We start from the raw sequence: 17,760 nt of genomic DNA on the forward strand, positions 1-17,760 counted from the left end.
TTTAGTATGATACATTTTTATTAATACAAACAATATTAGTCATCAATTTGAATAATTATTATTATAAATAAAAAAAAAAAAATAAATATGCTTACTAATAATCCGGTAGTTAATTTTGAATCATCAACATTGAAAGAAAAAATAGAAAGTGACATAAATAATAGCTTGACATCAAATATTATTGAAGAAATTGGAAAATCACCATATACATATAATTTGGGGTACGAACAATTCATTAAAAATCTATATGTTACCATAATACATTCGATGGTTTGTGATGCTGATTTAATATCTAATCGTATCAAATTTAGTGTTGTTGATATACCATTAATCGAGCCGATTATTTTAGTTGAAGATGACGAGAGTCAATTATTACACGTATTATCACGCTCATTGATGCGTCGCATTTTTCATCACAAAGGTAATTTGAAAATAATTAGCAGTGACATGGTATCATCAACGTCTCTAGTTAATGATAATAATAATAACAATAATGATAAAAATTCGTCACATTTTTCACCAACAAAAATGTTAAAATTGAAAGATGATAAAAATTATCGTGAATTAAACGAAGATTCAATTTATTTGTCAAGTATTATTCAAGAAAAATTATTATTGTGTTATGTCACTGTCGAGCATGCTGCTATGCACTACTGTCAATATATATTAAATGGTGATAATCCAGATTATGAGCATAATTTATTAGAAGACATTAAAGTTAAACGTTCGAAACATATTTTCCTACATGAATTAATCACTACAAAAGAAAGTCGTACAATTGATAGATATTTAGGTAAATAAATATGTATTAATCATTTGAATTTTAAAGATTAATTTTACATGAATTGCTCACCAATTTATGAGTCAATTACAAAAAAAAAATTTTTTTCAGATTAGTAATAAATTATTGTACAACTCATAAAATTTTTTTGCTTTTTATTATTTATTAGTGGATAAAGTCAAGTCTGGAAATTTCATGAGAATTGAAATAAAAAAATAATCTAATCATTTGAGTTGAACATCAACAAAGTATTTCTAATTATAACTAAAACTTATTTATAGAATTGTGTATTGAATTTATGTAAAGAGGAGGAATATAAATATTTACATATGAATATATAAATGTATCTCTCTCCCTTGAAAAAGGCGGAGAGATGTTCTCTCCGCCCAGTCCACGAGGGACTGAAGATATTTTTAATCAAACACTCATATTTATAGTTTTCCAAATTTTACCCCTCTACATTTACATTACGTCATTTGATCTACTATAAGATTTTGTGAAAACGAATATTTGTGTCATAAATTTAGATTATCTTGAATTTTCTTTGAAAAAAATCAAAAACAAAAATTGCCGCAATGTATATTTTATGATTAAACTTTTCCATACAGAATTTTACTGTACTTTTTAAAAATTTTTTGAATTGGAAACGCTTCGCGTTTGAGGTCGTGCAAAAGAAACACTAATGAATAAGCCTGACTTGATGAAACGACTCAATTTTTTTTTCACGATATTCAGAATTATGCAGAGGAGGCTCCTTTCGAAAATCACTACTGTAGCCTTTCTCGTTTTTTTTATAATAAATCATTACTGTTAATACTGACAGTTTTACATGTGAACAAACACACACTTCAAAAATTTTTATAAGGAATGTTTGCCTTATCTTACTTTTTTTGTTAACTTTTATTACCGTATATTTACCATGGAAATTTCTATGACAAAAAAGGAAGCTGATTCAAACTTGTTTGAAATTTAACTTTTTGAAATATAGAATTAACGTTCGAGGCATGCACTTTCGGATTGTCCAAATCTTTTATTTAAAATTACTTTTTTCGGTTAAACAAAGAAGAACCACCGATAACATTTCGTCAAAAAATATTGTGTTATACAGATAAATTTTTTTGAGCTTCTTCAAGTGGAATACAAGGTGCACTTTTGGATTTAAAAAAAAATCATTTTCAATACTGTTTTAAAATTTTAAATCTTTGGGTTCTGTAAACCGAAGGATAATATCTCTGTGTTATTTTTATATATGTAAGTGGTATTGTATTATATTGCATCTGTGCGATCAGTATATGCCTCGCTCTCTGGCGTTCTTGTAAATTTCCCAGTAGTCTTTAGGCGCGGTTAATTGATGATTCTTACTATTTGAGCTATCTGGAGTCTCGTTCGTTGATTTTTTATCGAAAAGTAATTTATTTTCAGCATAGAGCCAAGCATGTATAGCATCCACACACTTTACATGTTGACGTACTGTTTCAGTTCTGGGAATAACGACAAGTACTTGGTCGTTATCGCAGCCACATTGGTGTGAATCAGGCCACTCAGTTAAATAATCTATACTTTTAATATCACCGTTTTCGCACATTCTGTTTTTTATTTTCCCTGTTTTTACATCTTTGTAAACAATACCGGGATCAACTGACTTACAAAGTGGTGCAACAGTTCCTAATTCTGGTATGCCGACTAAAAATGGCGCCATACCCTCTTTTAATTTACATTCTTCAGTGCCATCCGGCTTTGTAAAGTTAACTGAAATCTTACATTTGCCAGCGATACAAAGAAATTCACCATTCTTAGACCTGCAACGGTTAAAACAATCACTGTCATGAAAGCAATATTGTCGTTCTAAATTGCAATCATCTATTTTTCTATTTTGTATTCTAAAAGTGTTGACATTTAAAGCGCTGAATAATTTTAATGACTTTTTATTTGTTTCACTTGCGTTAATTTGCTGTAATTGGTATAAACACATGAAAATAATTGATACAATAAACATTGAACAAACGATATATGTCATCGTTAATTACTTTTTTTTATAGACTATGAACGAGACTTATTACAAACTGTTACAACTAATATATATATAAATATAATAACACGCTTAATAACGCTAGAACCTTCTTATTTAATATATGAATAATTTTATCGTCGTGCCTGGTCTAGCTTCTATTACAACAAAGAATCTTTTTAATTTTAAATCTATTATATTAGTAGATAATACTTAAAAATAAAAAAAAAAATTCTTCATATATTTATTAGTACGAAAAGAAAAAAAATTGAAAATTTTTTCTAATTTCATCGATTAATTAGTAGTAAATGAAAAACGATTAATATTGTACTGTGAATAAATAATAATAAAAAATGTTTACATTGGATAAAATTTCGACTCAATTGTCGTACACAGAAAAAACTCAGTGCGTATTTGAAGAATTGGGAAGATGTTCAATAAATCGTGAATTTGGTATTGTATGTAGAGAACACGCGAAACAAATTTTCGGTATTGCATTAATAAGTGCCGTTGTTGTGTTACCAACCGGGGAATCACGGCATCATGCAGTTGTATCAACTGAACCACGTAACATATTTTTACCATTTCCCTACGAATTTACATTCAATACTGATCGAAAAATAAATCATGAAGTGAAACCGTGTCTTAAAAGGGATGTGCTACGTGATGAAATAAGCCATTACGTTCAACAAATGGAAGTTAATTCTCCGGCATTAAGTTATAATATTGAATCAGCATTAGTAAGTTTATTAACAGATGGTTTAATGTTTAATCAAGCATTACGACAAGCATCATATAATTTTCAAGTATTTTGTAATCCTAACATTAGAATGTATTTAGAAAAAAGATGGGAAAATTGTTTCGTTACGGTTAAGCTTACAGACAATGGAACAAGATTTGTCGAGTACCCAATTAAAATGCTGCCATTATTTTATCAGATAATGTTTATGTACTTAACATTGAGTAATAATCAACTTGATCCCAAAACGAATCCTCAAGCAGCAAATACTTATCATCAACTTCAACCTAAAATAATATTACACGCTACACGCTATCGATTTGAATATTGTAATCATCAAGAACCATCAAAACTATGTTTATTACGAGGTAATGCCAATTATGCTACCCCGCTCGTATTAGCTGGTAGACAAGTACATAAATATAATGTTGAGTTATTTAAACAAGGCGCATATTACAATTATTCATTGAATGATGATTTTGAATTTTGTGCACCGTCAGTGAATAATTGAATAATATTATTTTTAGTATATTCATAAGGTTGACAGTAAAATTAGATATTATTCTTCATTTTATATACTTGACATTTTTGAAACAAAAAAAATTTTTTTTTTATTTTCGGTTCGTTTAATATGAACGTTATTAGAGAAAATTTCATGTACAGAATATAAATATATAAACATTAGTTAGTTGTTGATTTAAGCGTTTCCAAAACCGTAAGTTTTCAAAGACTTCAAAAGTACTCCGGGAAAAAAAAATCTATATATAAATCTTAATTTTGGTTTTGGCACATATTATTACATATAAATGATTATATAAAATTATTTATAAACTGAAAAAAAAAATTTATTTGAGCCAAAGATATCGTATATTTGGATATGGCCAAATAATATTTAATTGTGAGAAAGATATAATATAATTGAGCAATTTAATTGCGTGAAATAAGTGATTTATTTGGAATAAAGAAATGACACAACTGCTGCAAATAAAGGTTGTTTGGTCCATGTGCTTAAATATCAACAAATTTTCCGTTATTCGTCACAAATTTAATATCTTTACCACAAATACATCATTTATTTACCACAAATAAATGATATATTTCAATCAAGTTATAAAATTATTTCAATCAACAAATTTTGTGTTTCTGATTTTGAATTTTTTTTCAAAAAGAGCATTGAAAATAAAAAAAAATATGACCCCCCATGACGTGAAATTATCATAACTATAGTCAAAGTTATATCCTTTTTAAGCAAAAATTATAACTCTGGAAGGGATGGAGAAAGAGCTAAAAATTTAGCTCAAGACTTCTTTCTACATGTATGAAAACATTAAAAAATCAAAAAAATCGAAAAGCGTCACCGTCGCAATGTCGTTGAATTGATATGGAATGACCCTTATGCATATGGCAACAATTTTAAAATGGCGTATCTTAAAGTTGTCTCTGTGCTACTTGGGTTAGTGTGAGGAAAAAGATTCCAACGTATGAATAATTTGAACTTTTCAAATTATTTATACATATTATTCTTATATATAGTAGAATATTTATTAATTATTTTATTAATTTAATTATTATGAAGGAATAAATATATATATATATATATATATATATATATATATATATATATATATACCCCCTCATAAGTTATTAAAATGGAGAATTATCCAAATTGATAATAGTTTTTTTTAATATCTTTTAACACTTACGATCTCCAAGTCAAAAGATTAATAATCAACAATCTTTTGTAAACAAATATTTCATTTTGATATTAAACTACTTTTCAGTATTATTTTTCTTGGCTAAAATTTGTAAATAAAGCTCGGACTAAAATAAAGAACAAATATTTTTAAAAAAAGAATTGCAATTTTTTGGATACTTCTGAACGACTTCAATGATCTTCAAATATAATTTTTATCTGAAATAAATAATCAATAATAATTACTTTCACAACATAATGCGCGGTAAAACCTAATAAATCAATATAAAAAATAAGCGGTAATCATTTATTTTTTTATACTAATAGCAATAAATTTTTCATAAATTCATATATTTTTGGAATAATTGAGAACCTTTTCCATATATATCAATAAGATCAATGACTTGACTGTTTGTAAAGTGTAATAAAATAAGTGGCGTTGAATTAAGATCAGAATTATGTACAAACAATTTTGCTGTTGGTAAATCTCTTTTGTAGACCATAAAATTAACGTGACAATATTTTTTTATAATATTATAATAATCAACCCAATCAAGTGGCTCGGACAATAATGTTAAAAATTTATACAAAATTTTAGGATCTTTGATATCATGCCCAATACGTTGTAATGTTAAATTAAACATTTCAGCAAATACTGACTGTCGTATACGTGGTTTCCGATCAATTTCCTTAATTTCACAATCATAAATTAAACGTAAGGTATGAAATTTATTGATATTGATAACAATCAATGGATAAATTCGATTCAAAACATTTTTTATTTTATCTAAATAACTATTTTTGATAGATAATATACTTTTTATCAAATATTTTGTTTCCGTTGGCAATTTTTCCGCCTTTTTTGTAGTAATAAATTGTGGTATCGTAATTGTTTCAATACCATAAATTGTTGGAATCATATGACCACTTAATCGTAAAAAATCATCATTACATTGTAAATTATGAATTGTATTACATGTTTTTAATTCATTATTAAATGACAATGCATCTGACAAAAGTTCATCAACATTTTCTTGATATGCCATAGCTTTATTTTTTATAAATTTTTAGGTATTTAACACAGCTCAGTTATGATTTTTTTTAATACTATAAATACATAAAAAAATAATAATAATAATAATCAAAAATTTTAATGAAATGTTTAATTTTTTTGTTAATCCGGTAAAATTCATAATTTACAGTTATTAATAATTTTTAATTTACGGTATTTACGATAATTAATTATAAATTTATTACATTTTTCCCATATTGTATAATTTATTTTAACGTCACACCAAATTAAATTACTCAGCAATATTTTGAAATGATCAATATCAGAAAATTCATCGTTAGCATCATAAATAATATTTCTACAGTTATTATTACTACCGTATAAAATTTTTAACGGTTGATAATTTATGTATGAAGATTCAATTGAGTATACAAATAACTTATGTAATGGATAAAAGAATTTAGTATCTATATAACGTACCCGTGGGCCAATAGGTGCTACTGAATATATTATGTTACCGTCAATTGGATATGGTGGATTAAAATGTATGTATCTATATCTTCTCTTTGAACTGATTTTTTCTTGATCATCAATGTAATTTTTAACATTCAATTTACATGCAACACGTAAAATTGTATAATCATGTAAATTATACGTAAGAAATGTCCAAATTGCTGGACGTGATGTACAAGAATTATATTTGGTTAAATTTTCATCTTCAGATATTGAATAATTATTATCAGTTCGATTACATTCCATACGATTATTAAAATAATCTGTTAAAACAATAAATGGATGACCATCATTGCGTAGACATTCATTTTTTATGAATTTGTTAGCACATAGCATTTTTTAAATTTATTTTTTGTTTTTAATTGTAATTAATGATAAATTTTCTTTCTTTCTAAATAATAACAGAATGATAAATTTAATATATATTTATATATGAATATTGAAATTAAAATGATTAACGCTAGTTAGATCGTGATCGACTACGACTACGTCTACGGCTTGATGATTTTTTACGATTAAGTCCAAAACGTTTAACGGATTTAGAGCCCCGTCTCAATGATCGACTTCTTGAACGACTTCTTGATCGTGATCGCGATCTCGATCGAGATCGAGATCGAGAGCGTTTTCTTGACCTACTTCTTGAACGTGATACAGATCGTGAACGTGATCTACTGCGAGGTTTCATTTTTTTCTTTTTTTATATTCTAATAAAAGTACTTAACTTTTTTTTTTTTTTCTTTTTTGTTATTGTTCCAATAATATGACAATAATTATTTAACTATAATAAAAACTCATTGTTCTAATAAAACATGAAATAAAATAAAAAATTTTAATAAAGTTTTTTAAAATTATAAAAATAAATCGATTTACACGGAAACAAAAAAAACTAAAAAAATTACAATTACAAATACGAATTTTAGGATTTTATTAAAAATTCAGTTAAATGTAAGGAAAGGGCGAGCAAAACGGGATTTCTCAGAAAATATAGATTAAAATACGCTAGATTTTCTTTTTTGGACTTCCATTTCAAGTAATTAAACCAAATTTCCAAATAGAAAAGTTTTTTTTTCTGGCCGGGCAAAACAGACCATGGTTCCCTCCTCAAAAAAGTTGAAAAAATTTAATTTATTTTTATTTAAAAAAAGACTGACTATAATAAAATTGTTTATTCTGATCTGAGTTACAAATGAGATTTGCAATACAATTAGTACATAAAGATGTCAAAAAAAAAATTATTAAAGATAAATAACTTTTATAAAATTTTAAATGTAGTGAACAAGGCACCGTATGTATTTTTTGTGGTCAACGATAATTGAGTTCGCTGAATCGTAGACTCAGTACTAAAATTGTAATGAGTGGTTCCGTAATACATCTGCCGATGTTCATAATGACGATATTAAATTTATCTGTAATTACTGTAGTCTATATTGATTTTTAGTTTTAATGCTCAACATTCTTTTAAGTTTTTACTCTATAAATAATAAGTTTTAATGATAAGAAAATTATCTGTAAATAGAATGGATTTTTTAATTTGAAAAATGACTTTAAAAACTAAAATTCATAGAATGAACTGTTTTTGAAACACTAAAAATTGTGCAAAAACGATGATAAGTGCAATAAATGATGATTAAGACCAATGTTGTAAAAAAATTTTTTTACCAAATTTTTGATATAGTTTGTTTTGCCCGCCCTCCCCCTATACATGTTAAACTGTAAAATTTACTGCTGAGAATTATTCTTAATAAAATTATTATTTAAACATTAATTCTTACAGAATTTTCTCAAATGTTTCTAGTTTTCAATTCGAAGCGCGGGGTTATTATATTGAAACTAATATTTCTTGTTTTCTTTTTATGAGGGGTTCGCACTTTTTTCTCTATTACACTCAAGTCCACGAACGGTCCTATCTTTGTTGCAATTGCACAGTAAATGGAAACTTTGGCCGAGTTTTTCTCTTAAACGAAAATTATCCAAAAATTAAAGCGCACTTCGCTAGATTAGACAGTAGTGCATCAATGTGCAGTTTGTAATTTGTATTTAGAGATTTTGTTTCCGAAAAAAACCCAGCCGAAAATATCTGATAACCCCTGCTATGGGCAATAGTACGCAGTATTTGTCTAGATTTTCTGATAATTTTGAATGTCTATAAATTCAAAATAAATCATTAATTTGAAAAAATAATTTTATTTTATACTTTTATTAGTAACTATTGAGAAAGTAGTTTAATAAAAATATAAAAACTTCCTCATAATGAAGCACTTGTTGCAATTACTAGAAAACACTTCTCTTGAATACAATAATGAACTATATGACACATTTTTATTATTATCAAACTATGACACTTCATTCGTGACAGCTGACGACATGAAATTTTTAATGACGTCAGTGTTTGAAAACATCACGCTATACAAAATATTTATACACATTGAAAATATAACATCAATTATTAATGACGATGAATTATTAACAAAAATAGATACATTGATTTTAAATAGTTTTGGTGATAATGAACTGAGTAAATTAAAGATAACATCAATGAATAAATTAGAATCTATTAATTCTTTAATATCATTATTATCAACAATACCAATCTATACATTTACAATAAATATAACAAACGCTAAATCGGTAAGTGAAAATAATTTACAAAATAATTTACCAATAAGTACCCAAAAAATGTTATTAAAAAATCAAACATTATTTAATGCTAATGATGAAATTCATAAATCATATCGCTGTCACAATAAAATTGATTCAATAGATATTTACGTTGGACCACCAGTTTATTATGACGAGTTTACTAATTCTCTATGTCTATTAATGAATATACCAAGTAACAAATTATGGCAATCAAGTCATAACAGCGATGGTTACAAAACCCAAATGGTTATTGTAAATGAATTAAATATCGTAAACGCCGAACTGAATAATTTGGATTTGAGTGAAGTTATTGAATCGGCAATGAATCAACAAATCCTTGGAGTACACAACATAAAGAATATTATAGATGATGCACTATATATTTTAAACTATGACCAGCAATCAAATGACGAAACAGATTATGATAACTATGAAGAAGATGAAAATTATACAAGTAGTGAAAATTTTGAAGTAAATGATAATATATCAGATGAATTAAATAATAAGTTACAACATATATTGTTAATCAATGATACAATAAAATCTGAAAAAAATTCGTTGACATTAAACAAATTAGATGATGTTGTGCTAAAAGCATTGAAAACTAAAATAAAAAATTTAGAGTTGAATATTGTTAATAATCCGCTATCATCGCTATTAAATTCAACATTACCGTCAGATATTGAAATATGTAACAACCTTAATCGTCTAACTGTTAAGTCAATATTTATGTCCTATCGTAATTTCAAAAATAATATGCCATTATTGCAAATGAATACAATAGCGTGCCCATTGATTTATAAACAATTTTTGGCAATATTTCCATTTTACGATGGTAATGTTATCAATATATTAAAATGTAATGAAGTTAGTGAATTACAGTGTGATGGCAGTTATGATGTTCTGTCATTAAGACCACATCCGGCTTATAATCCATCATATATATCAAACGCAGTTATAAAGAAGCTAAACTTATTGATATCATTTTTAGAATTTGATGGTAATTATACAACATTTGAAAATGTTATTAATTTAATATCATTTGATATTGATGATTTGTCAAGTATTATGACTATTATGCTTTCAATGACAAATATGGTTTACGTAACTGTTTGTACTGCTATTTATACATATCATTTAAGTATATTTAAACATTATCATGTACAAAGTATGTATCGCTTAACGTGTATACTCGGTCCTGACGCATATAAATTAATGTTAAATAATAATATTAATTTACCTTTAATTAAAAAAGAAACAAGTAAATTACATTTACTATCTATTAAAGCGTTATTTCCTACTCAATTACATTTAGCTGATGTGTCGCTTGATGAATTTGACGACGATATAGTTTATGATGATAATGTTAATAAATATAAATTAAATAAGCACTTCAGTAAAATTTATCCAGAATACGTGATATGGTTATATTTATTATCGTTAAGTAATTTAAATACAGTACGCGATAATAAGGTGATAAAACGTGAAAATTATTTATTAATGATGTTACGTAACATTATTGAAAACCCAAACGAATTGTATTATATTAAAAATAAATTGCACCATAATATAAGCGAATTGAATGCAAAATTATCCGCTAACAATATTTATGAATTAATGGATTTTGATAATGAAAATCTTGATGATGAAATTAATCTGACAGATCTCTCAAGTTTGGATGAGATTGAAGAACCAATTGTTGATCGCGTTAATTATCAACCTGAACAACATAATATCGATATTATTTATCGGTATTTGATTAGAAATAATTGCAGTTTACAAAACGATATATGGGGATTACTGCATTATATGTTACGGAGTAAAAATATTGATAAATATATTGATTGTATAAAATGTTACGCTCAAGATTTATAAATATTATTAATTATTGATTATTTAAAATTACAAAATTATCGTTAATTTAGATGAAAACAATCTTATTACCTATAAAATAAGAAATGTTACTTTTATCAAACTAAAAAAATTACATAAATTTTTTATCACTTATCAAATATTTAGGAACAGTATAATAATTATTTCTATTATGACTATGATGTTTTTTATGAAGTAATAACTGGTTTAAAGATGATAAACTAATCATTGATTATTTTATGTTATTTTTTTCGCTGATTTAGTTTGCAAAGAGACTTTAATCATAAAAACCTTTTTCCCATATTTTATACAACAACATTAACATGTGATTTTGTGGACAAATGTTTTTTGGATTTTTCAAACAATTAATAAATCTGTTGTATTATTAATATTTTTAAAACAACAAAAATTTTTTTTTATTTGAAATAAAATTCGACCTCTAATACTTCAAAAATAAAACTACTTTTTTTTAATATCGGGAAAAATTTCGACACCGCTACCTGGGTTATTTCAACACCATTTTCTGGGCTGGATTCAACACCGGAATAATGTGTACTGTACTGGTTTTTTTTTTACAACATAATACTCATGTCTGAGTATGTTTTCTTGGCAGAAACTGTCATGTATAAGCAATGCAATATATCAGTGCGAGTGTATTAAATATATGAATTCCCTATCAAAAAAATCCATATGGGAATCCAGTCTCGATTGCTATATGTAGGTTCCCATATGGCGTTTCAGGTGCATTCCCATATGGTTTCCTATAGGAATCCAGCATAGATTCTGATATAGATTCTCACTTGGGTTCCTATGGAAATCCACACCATGCCAAATCCATATGAGAATCTAGTATGGATTCCCATGTAGATTCTTACCTCGATTTCCCATAGAAATCTGCACCATGTCAAAATGAAAATCCAGGTACCCACAGTTTCCAAAGTAACTTTCCATATGGGAATTCAGATAACCATCATTTCCTACATAGATTCTTATATGGATCCATTCACTCCTATACTAATTCCTATGGTTTCTTACGGAAATCCATACTTTCCTCCATGGATTCTTATGGATTTCCATGCAACCCCACATGGGTTTTTTTGATAGGGTTTAATTTAATATGTATATAATAAAGTATCTAAGTAAATTTGTTTAAATAAATGTTTTTTATTAGTACTAGAATATTGAAAAAAAAATAAATAACAACAATTGGATATTTTTACAGAAATGGAAAAAGTTTTTGGAGTATTAGAAAAAGAATTCGATAGTAATGATTTATATCAACAAGTCGTACGTTCAATTGGTACTAATGACGGTATTCTGAAAAAAATTTATAATAATGATAAAGCAGCATTTGATAGAAATATAATAAATAAAATAATCCAATTATGTCAAAAAAAAGAGTACGGTATAAATGATCTACTTGAATTAGAAGATATTGTTAAGTTGTCAATATTCACAGAATATATTGAAGAAAAAAATATCGAACGTTTAAGTATATTGGAAAAATATTTAGATGCTTATCTATCAGCTATTTGTAAATACAAAAATTTAAACTTTTTTATGATACGTAATAAATTATTGCCACTATTACGTGTTAGAACAAAACCACCGGTAGGCGAATTGGACATTCTATCAAAGGGCAAAGTTATTATGAAATATCCCGAACTTGTTAATAATCGTAAAATTAATAACAATGTTGACATTGCTCATATGATACGAGCACAACAATTACACGTACGTAATTCCCCATGTGAACGAGTTACTTATGTCGATTGTAATAATTCATTCGGTAACAAACAAATTGTCTTAACTGGGCCGATTTTTACTACTGTTGCTACAGGTATGATTAATTTACAAAATACTATGTTGAAAAATGATAATGATATGGGGATTAGTGTTAAACCATTTTTGGAAGTGAATACCGTTAATTGGGATGTTTAATTCATTTAAAAATTATTATTTATTTAACCTTGTCTAAATGAATTTTTAAATTATAAATAAATAAATAAAAAATTTTTTCAATCATTTCAAATTACGCGCCTAATTTCATTTGAATACATGCACATGGCTCGCATCCATTTTGATACGATTTTAAAGAAACGTCATTTTATATTACTTAAAGAATATTGTTTCTGACATTTCACATATTTCAACTGTGAGTAATGAGTAATAGATCACAAGCATTATATTATTTTATAAAATAATAACGAATATTATTAGTAAAACAAATGAATTATAAATAAAATCTATATTAATATATTTGATATAAAACTTATAAAAATGCGTTTGTCACATGAATATTTTATGAATGTACTAAAAGATCCAATATTTCTTAATCGAGTAAAAATACATGAGAATGATGATTTTAAAACACGTTCTATTCAAGTAACAAACAAAGATGCCTGTACATTGTTTTGGATAAAAATATGGAATGAAATATTGATACCAATGTACAAAAATCTTGAATTTTATCGTAAAATCAAAGAACTTGATTTAACAACACCAATTTTTGCACTTGACTATCCTGACTACGATTATGTTAATTTATTAGGTGTTCCACCAACATGGACAGAAATTTATTATTCCAGTACAATAACAAATAATACAGATACTCCATTTTTAAAACCCGTATTCGCTTCTCATATTATATTTATAGGTTACATTATATTAGCATTAATTATTTTATTTCATTTTATACTTAAATACTAAATTTATTTAACAGTTTTAATAGTAGTAGCGCGTATTTTACTGCCGTAATACTGATTTATTAATAGTAGTAGCAATAAATAAAGAAAATAATAATAAAATGAAGAAAAAAACAAATGAAGAAACACATGATAAATATTATCTGAGACGACTTAAAAGAGACTATGGAGAAAACTTTCTAGCTTGTTCTGGTTTCATCGCAACGTCATTTTCATTTATTTTGTTTATCATTACTATCTCTGTTTATATGTCATTTTGTTTAATAGAATCAGACATAAAACATGAAATGATTGCAAAATTAGCTCATGGACCTGAAGACGATATAAATTCGGTAGACAAGAAAAGAAAATGTAATTTGTTGAGTAAAAACAAAAAGGATTCTTCATCGACATCGTCGTCATTGTCACATGATTCGAAAAAATTGAAAGCGGGAACCGAAAATAAATTGAATAACCCAAAAATCAATGAATTACATAAAAAAACTATCGATGAGTTAAAAACAAAATTAACAATAAATAATAACCCAAAGATAAATGAAGTACAAAACAAGCCTATGAATGAGTTAAATACAAAATTGCATATAAATAATAACCCAACAATTAAAATAAATAAAAAATAGATGTATAATTTTAGTTGAATAAAAGATTAAAACATGACATTAGGTAACAATATAATACGCAATATTCTTCTAGTGATTTTTATAATTATTGCAATAGTTTTCATGTTTCCTAGTATTTTTAAAACACATGACAATGGTGCAGATCCAAAACCTAATGCAGTTAAGCCCTAGTGATAAATAATAATTTATAAATAAAAAATAATTAATTAATTACTTATTATTTAGTAATTCATTCATATACTCATATATTCAGATGCTTATTATTAAATAAAATATAAATATATGTATTTAACAATAATTTAATAGTTGATACAATGATAATATACGATACAATTGAAAAACTACAGGAAAAATTAACAGTTACAGTAATAAAGACACCTCATTATTGGTTAATGTTTAATCCGAAAGATAAAAATGAATTGAATTTGGTATTGTGCAATGAAGAAAATGAAGACAGAAAAAATATAAAACATACATATTATATTGAACTAAGTGATGGTGATGATAGTGTTATATTATCATCATTACAACAAGAATTAGATAATTTAAATCTCGACCGTAAAGTTAAAATACGTATTGTTGATGTTGATTGCTATCACAAATTATCGACTAAATTGACATGCGTCTTAAAAACAATAGCTCAACACGAATTTGTTGATAAAATAACTTATTCTTTAATTTGAATTTTAAATTCTTTAAAATCTATTCTTACATTTGCGTAATTACAAATTTAAAAAATTTTTTTAATACCGTCTTATTGGAAAATTTATCTCTATCAATAAAATTTCACATTATTATTAAATCACACTTTAATGCTTTACTATAATAATGGATAACTCAATTTTAATCCTTAAAAAACTTATCATACTAGTTGATTATCGTCGAACTGGATGCGCGACATTGTATAGTCCTTCGAGCCATATACAAAGTATCTATTTATAAATATCTATAGATCATAAACTATTATTTTAAACTCAACATGAAATATTAGAGGAAAAATAAATGTTTTACAATATCGATTATAATTAATTTCAAAAAAATTAATTATATCTTTGAATAAAATTCTATAACAATTAGTCAATTAATTACAAAAGCTTATAAATTTTCCACGGACATACTGTAAAGATTTTTTTTTACCAACTTAATTTACGAACAGACACAACACCGTCATTTGATTCACAATCATTTTTAATTTGCGGTATTTCTTTTAAAATCCAATCGTAAAAATCACTTAAATCTTCAGTGTCATTGTATTTCGGTACATGAACAAAAAGCATATAATCATCAGTAAAATTACTTTGTAAATCATCAACAATGCATGAAAATGTTATCTCACGTACTTGAAATTGTCTATACAATTCGCCCAATACAACACCAATACCTTTATTTGAACCACAGACCTGTAATGTCGGTCTCGTGATAATTAAATCAAAAAACTTTCGCGATATTTTCAATGCATTCAAAGAGTCACGTACATGATTTGTTGTACCGTGTGACCATAATACGACAAAATTAAATATACGTTTAAATTGATTTAGTTGATTTATCAGTCGTTGCGAACGTGGATTTATTGAATCATCTATTAATGTATCGTCTAGATCAAGTACAATAACACTTGCACGCGTTAAACCATACGACTCGTATGTTAATGATAAATTTTTCAATTTATCATTTAATATTTCAAATGATTCACCGTCTTTATATTTAATGTAATGGGTGTAATGGTGTAAATCTTGTTCGTTTAAATAATCATCAGACATTTGTTTACAATTACCACAAAATAAAATTAATGTTATTTGATGCATCAATTTTAATTCGGTAAATTGTGATGGCATTTTATTGTTTGATGATGAAATTGGTTCCATTATTGTTATTGCTTTTTTACTTGTTCTGTCATATTTAAATACATGCTCAAAATATGTACGACATAATCTCCAAATTGTATCATTACGTGCTGATATTATATTTTTGTATTGATTTGTTTCATATTTTGAACGAAGTGCATCATCATGATACAAATATATTAAACAATTCATTTTATTTATTATTAATAATTATTTATATTTATCATTTCATTCATTACTAATAAATAAATTATAAATATAAATTTATTATTTATAGAGTCATATTAATAATTATTTATGATAGTGAGTCATACCTAAGTATTGTATATTAAATTTTTCTAATACTCAAAAAATTGACTACGAACTGAAGATTTATAATTTTCAGTTTATAATCAATATTTTTTTTTAAATTATGAACATTTATGAAATACGTTAAAAAAAAAATTTCAATATTTTCGCAGACGATTATTAAAATACCCGATCAAACAAAAAAATAAACATCTGAATTTAAATTTTTATGATGGTAAGTTATTAATTTTAACAAAATATTAACAAATCCCGTCGAAATTTAAATCGTAGGTTGAAGACAAAAAAAGATATTTTTTTCAGTTAACAGAAAACTATACTTGGATCAAGAGTTTAAATTTATCAATCAGATAAATTTTTTTTTGAGTCAAGAATGTCAACTTTAAGAAAAAAATATTCTTGATCCAAAAAAAAATTTTTTCTTCATAGGGTAAAAGACCTTGTGTCCAATCAGAGAACTAGTACCCGATCACTTCATGTATTTGTATTATATTTATAGGTTACATTATATTAGCATTAATTATTTTATTTCATTTTATACTTAAATACTAAATTTATTTAACAGTTTTAATAGTAGTAGCGCGTATATCTTTATTTAGTAAAATTTAGTAAGCTTAGATATTAAAATACATGAGTGATCGGATAATAGTTCCCTGATCAGGTAATGGTCCAAGTAAATTCTTTTTGGTTTAAGTTTAATTTTTTTTCTGTGTAAATTTTTCTACATCTTTGCCTCTGAAGCAACTTAGTTTAAGTACATCATAGATACTATATATTATGTATTTTTTTGAATTTGGAATCTTTGTACAACTTATGGCCCTATCATTGGCATCTGCTGTTGGGCCTTGATAAACAAAAATAAAATAAATAATCTTCTGGAATTTCTATTTCCCAACTTCTTCTCGATAATCGTTAAGATTCAAAAAATAGATGAGGAACCAACCTTCAAAAGATTTACATCTAGAAGATCCCCTACATTTTTTTACAGCTGCTAATTATTTTTCATCATAGACTTACAGGGGTGAAT

General features: G+C 25.9%; 8 protein-coding genes across 8 annotated transcripts; 5 read left to right on the plus strand and 3 right to left on the minus strand.

Moving 5' to 3' along the window:
* LOC130665348 (uncharacterized) lies at nucleotides 1-2,227 on the plus strand. Its single transcript, XM_057465683.1, has one exon. The coding sequence runs from the start codon at nucleotides 88-90 to the stop codon at nucleotides 799-801; it is 714 nt and encodes a 237-aa protein (XP_057321666.1). The 5' UTR covers nucleotides 1-87; the 3' UTR covers nucleotides 802-2,227.
* Nucleotides 1,947-2,948, minus strand: LOC130665347 (uncharacterized). The gene has a single exon (XM_057465681.1). The coding sequence runs from the start codon at nucleotides 2,796-2,798 to the stop codon at nucleotides 2,067-2,069; it is 732 nt and encodes a 243-aa protein (XP_057321664.1). The 5' UTR covers nucleotides 2,799-2,948; the 3' UTR covers nucleotides 1,947-2,066.
* A 47-nt stretch (nucleotides 2,949-2,995) lies between these two features.
* LOC130665346 (uncharacterized) lies at nucleotides 2,996-4,142 on the plus strand. The gene has a single exon (XM_057465680.1). It carries the CDS (start codon nucleotides 3,143-3,145, stop codon nucleotides 4,037-4,039), a length of 897 nt encoding a protein of 298 aa, XP_057321663.1. The 5' UTR covers nucleotides 2,996-3,142; the 3' UTR covers nucleotides 4,040-4,142.
* A 1,327-nt stretch (nucleotides 4,143-5,469) lies between these two features.
* Nucleotides 5,470-7,541, minus strand: LOC130665544 (uncharacterized). The gene has a single exon (XM_057465987.1). It carries the CDS (start codon nucleotides 6,265-6,267, stop codon nucleotides 5,560-5,562), a length of 708 nt encoding a protein of 235 aa, XP_057321970.1. The 5' UTR covers nucleotides 6,268-7,541; the 3' UTR covers nucleotides 5,470-5,559.
* Nucleotides 7,025-11,276, plus strand: LOC130665277 (uncharacterized). Its single transcript, XM_057465601.1, has 3 exons — nucleotides 7,025-7,042; nucleotides 7,211-7,424; nucleotides 8,986-11,276. The coding sequence occupies exons 1-3, from the start codon at nucleotides 7,025-7,027 to the stop codon at nucleotides 11,259-11,261; spliced, it is 2,508 nt and encodes an 835-aa protein (XP_057321584.1). The 3' UTR covers nucleotides 11,262-11,276.
* A 1,140-nt stretch (nucleotides 11,277-12,416) lies between these two features.
* LOC130665308 (uncharacterized) lies at nucleotides 12,417-13,280 on the plus strand. Its single transcript, XM_057465638.1, has one exon. The coding sequence runs from the start codon at nucleotides 12,483-12,485 to the stop codon at nucleotides 13,197-13,199; it is 717 nt and encodes a 238-aa protein (XP_057321621.1). The 5' UTR covers nucleotides 12,417-12,482; the 3' UTR covers nucleotides 13,200-13,280.
* A 109-nt stretch (nucleotides 13,281-13,389) lies between these two features.
* Nucleotides 13,390-14,956, plus strand: LOC130665309 (uncharacterized). The gene has a single exon (XM_057465639.1). The coding sequence runs from the start codon at nucleotides 13,539-13,541 to the stop codon at nucleotides 13,965-13,967; it is 429 nt and encodes a 142-aa protein (XP_057321622.1). The 5' UTR covers nucleotides 13,390-13,538; the 3' UTR covers nucleotides 13,968-14,956.
* A 662-nt stretch (nucleotides 14,957-15,618) lies between these two features.
* On the minus strand, nucleotides 15,619-16,676 carry LOC130665307 (uncharacterized). The gene has a single exon (XM_057465636.1). It carries the CDS (start codon nucleotides 16,617-16,619, stop codon nucleotides 15,717-15,719), a length of 903 nt encoding a protein of 300 aa, XP_057321619.1. The 5' UTR covers nucleotides 16,620-16,676; the 3' UTR covers nucleotides 15,619-15,716.
* Between the last annotated feature and the right edge of the window lie 1,084 nt (nucleotides 16,677-17,760).

This window comes from Microplitis mediator, chromosome 3 (assembly GCF_029852145.1).
Source record: "Microplitis mediator isolate UGA2020A chromosome 3, iyMicMedi2.1, whole genome shotgun sequence".
Classification (NCBI taxonomy): Eukaryota; Metazoa; Arthropoda; class Insecta; order Hymenoptera; family Braconidae; genus Microplitis; species Microplitis mediator.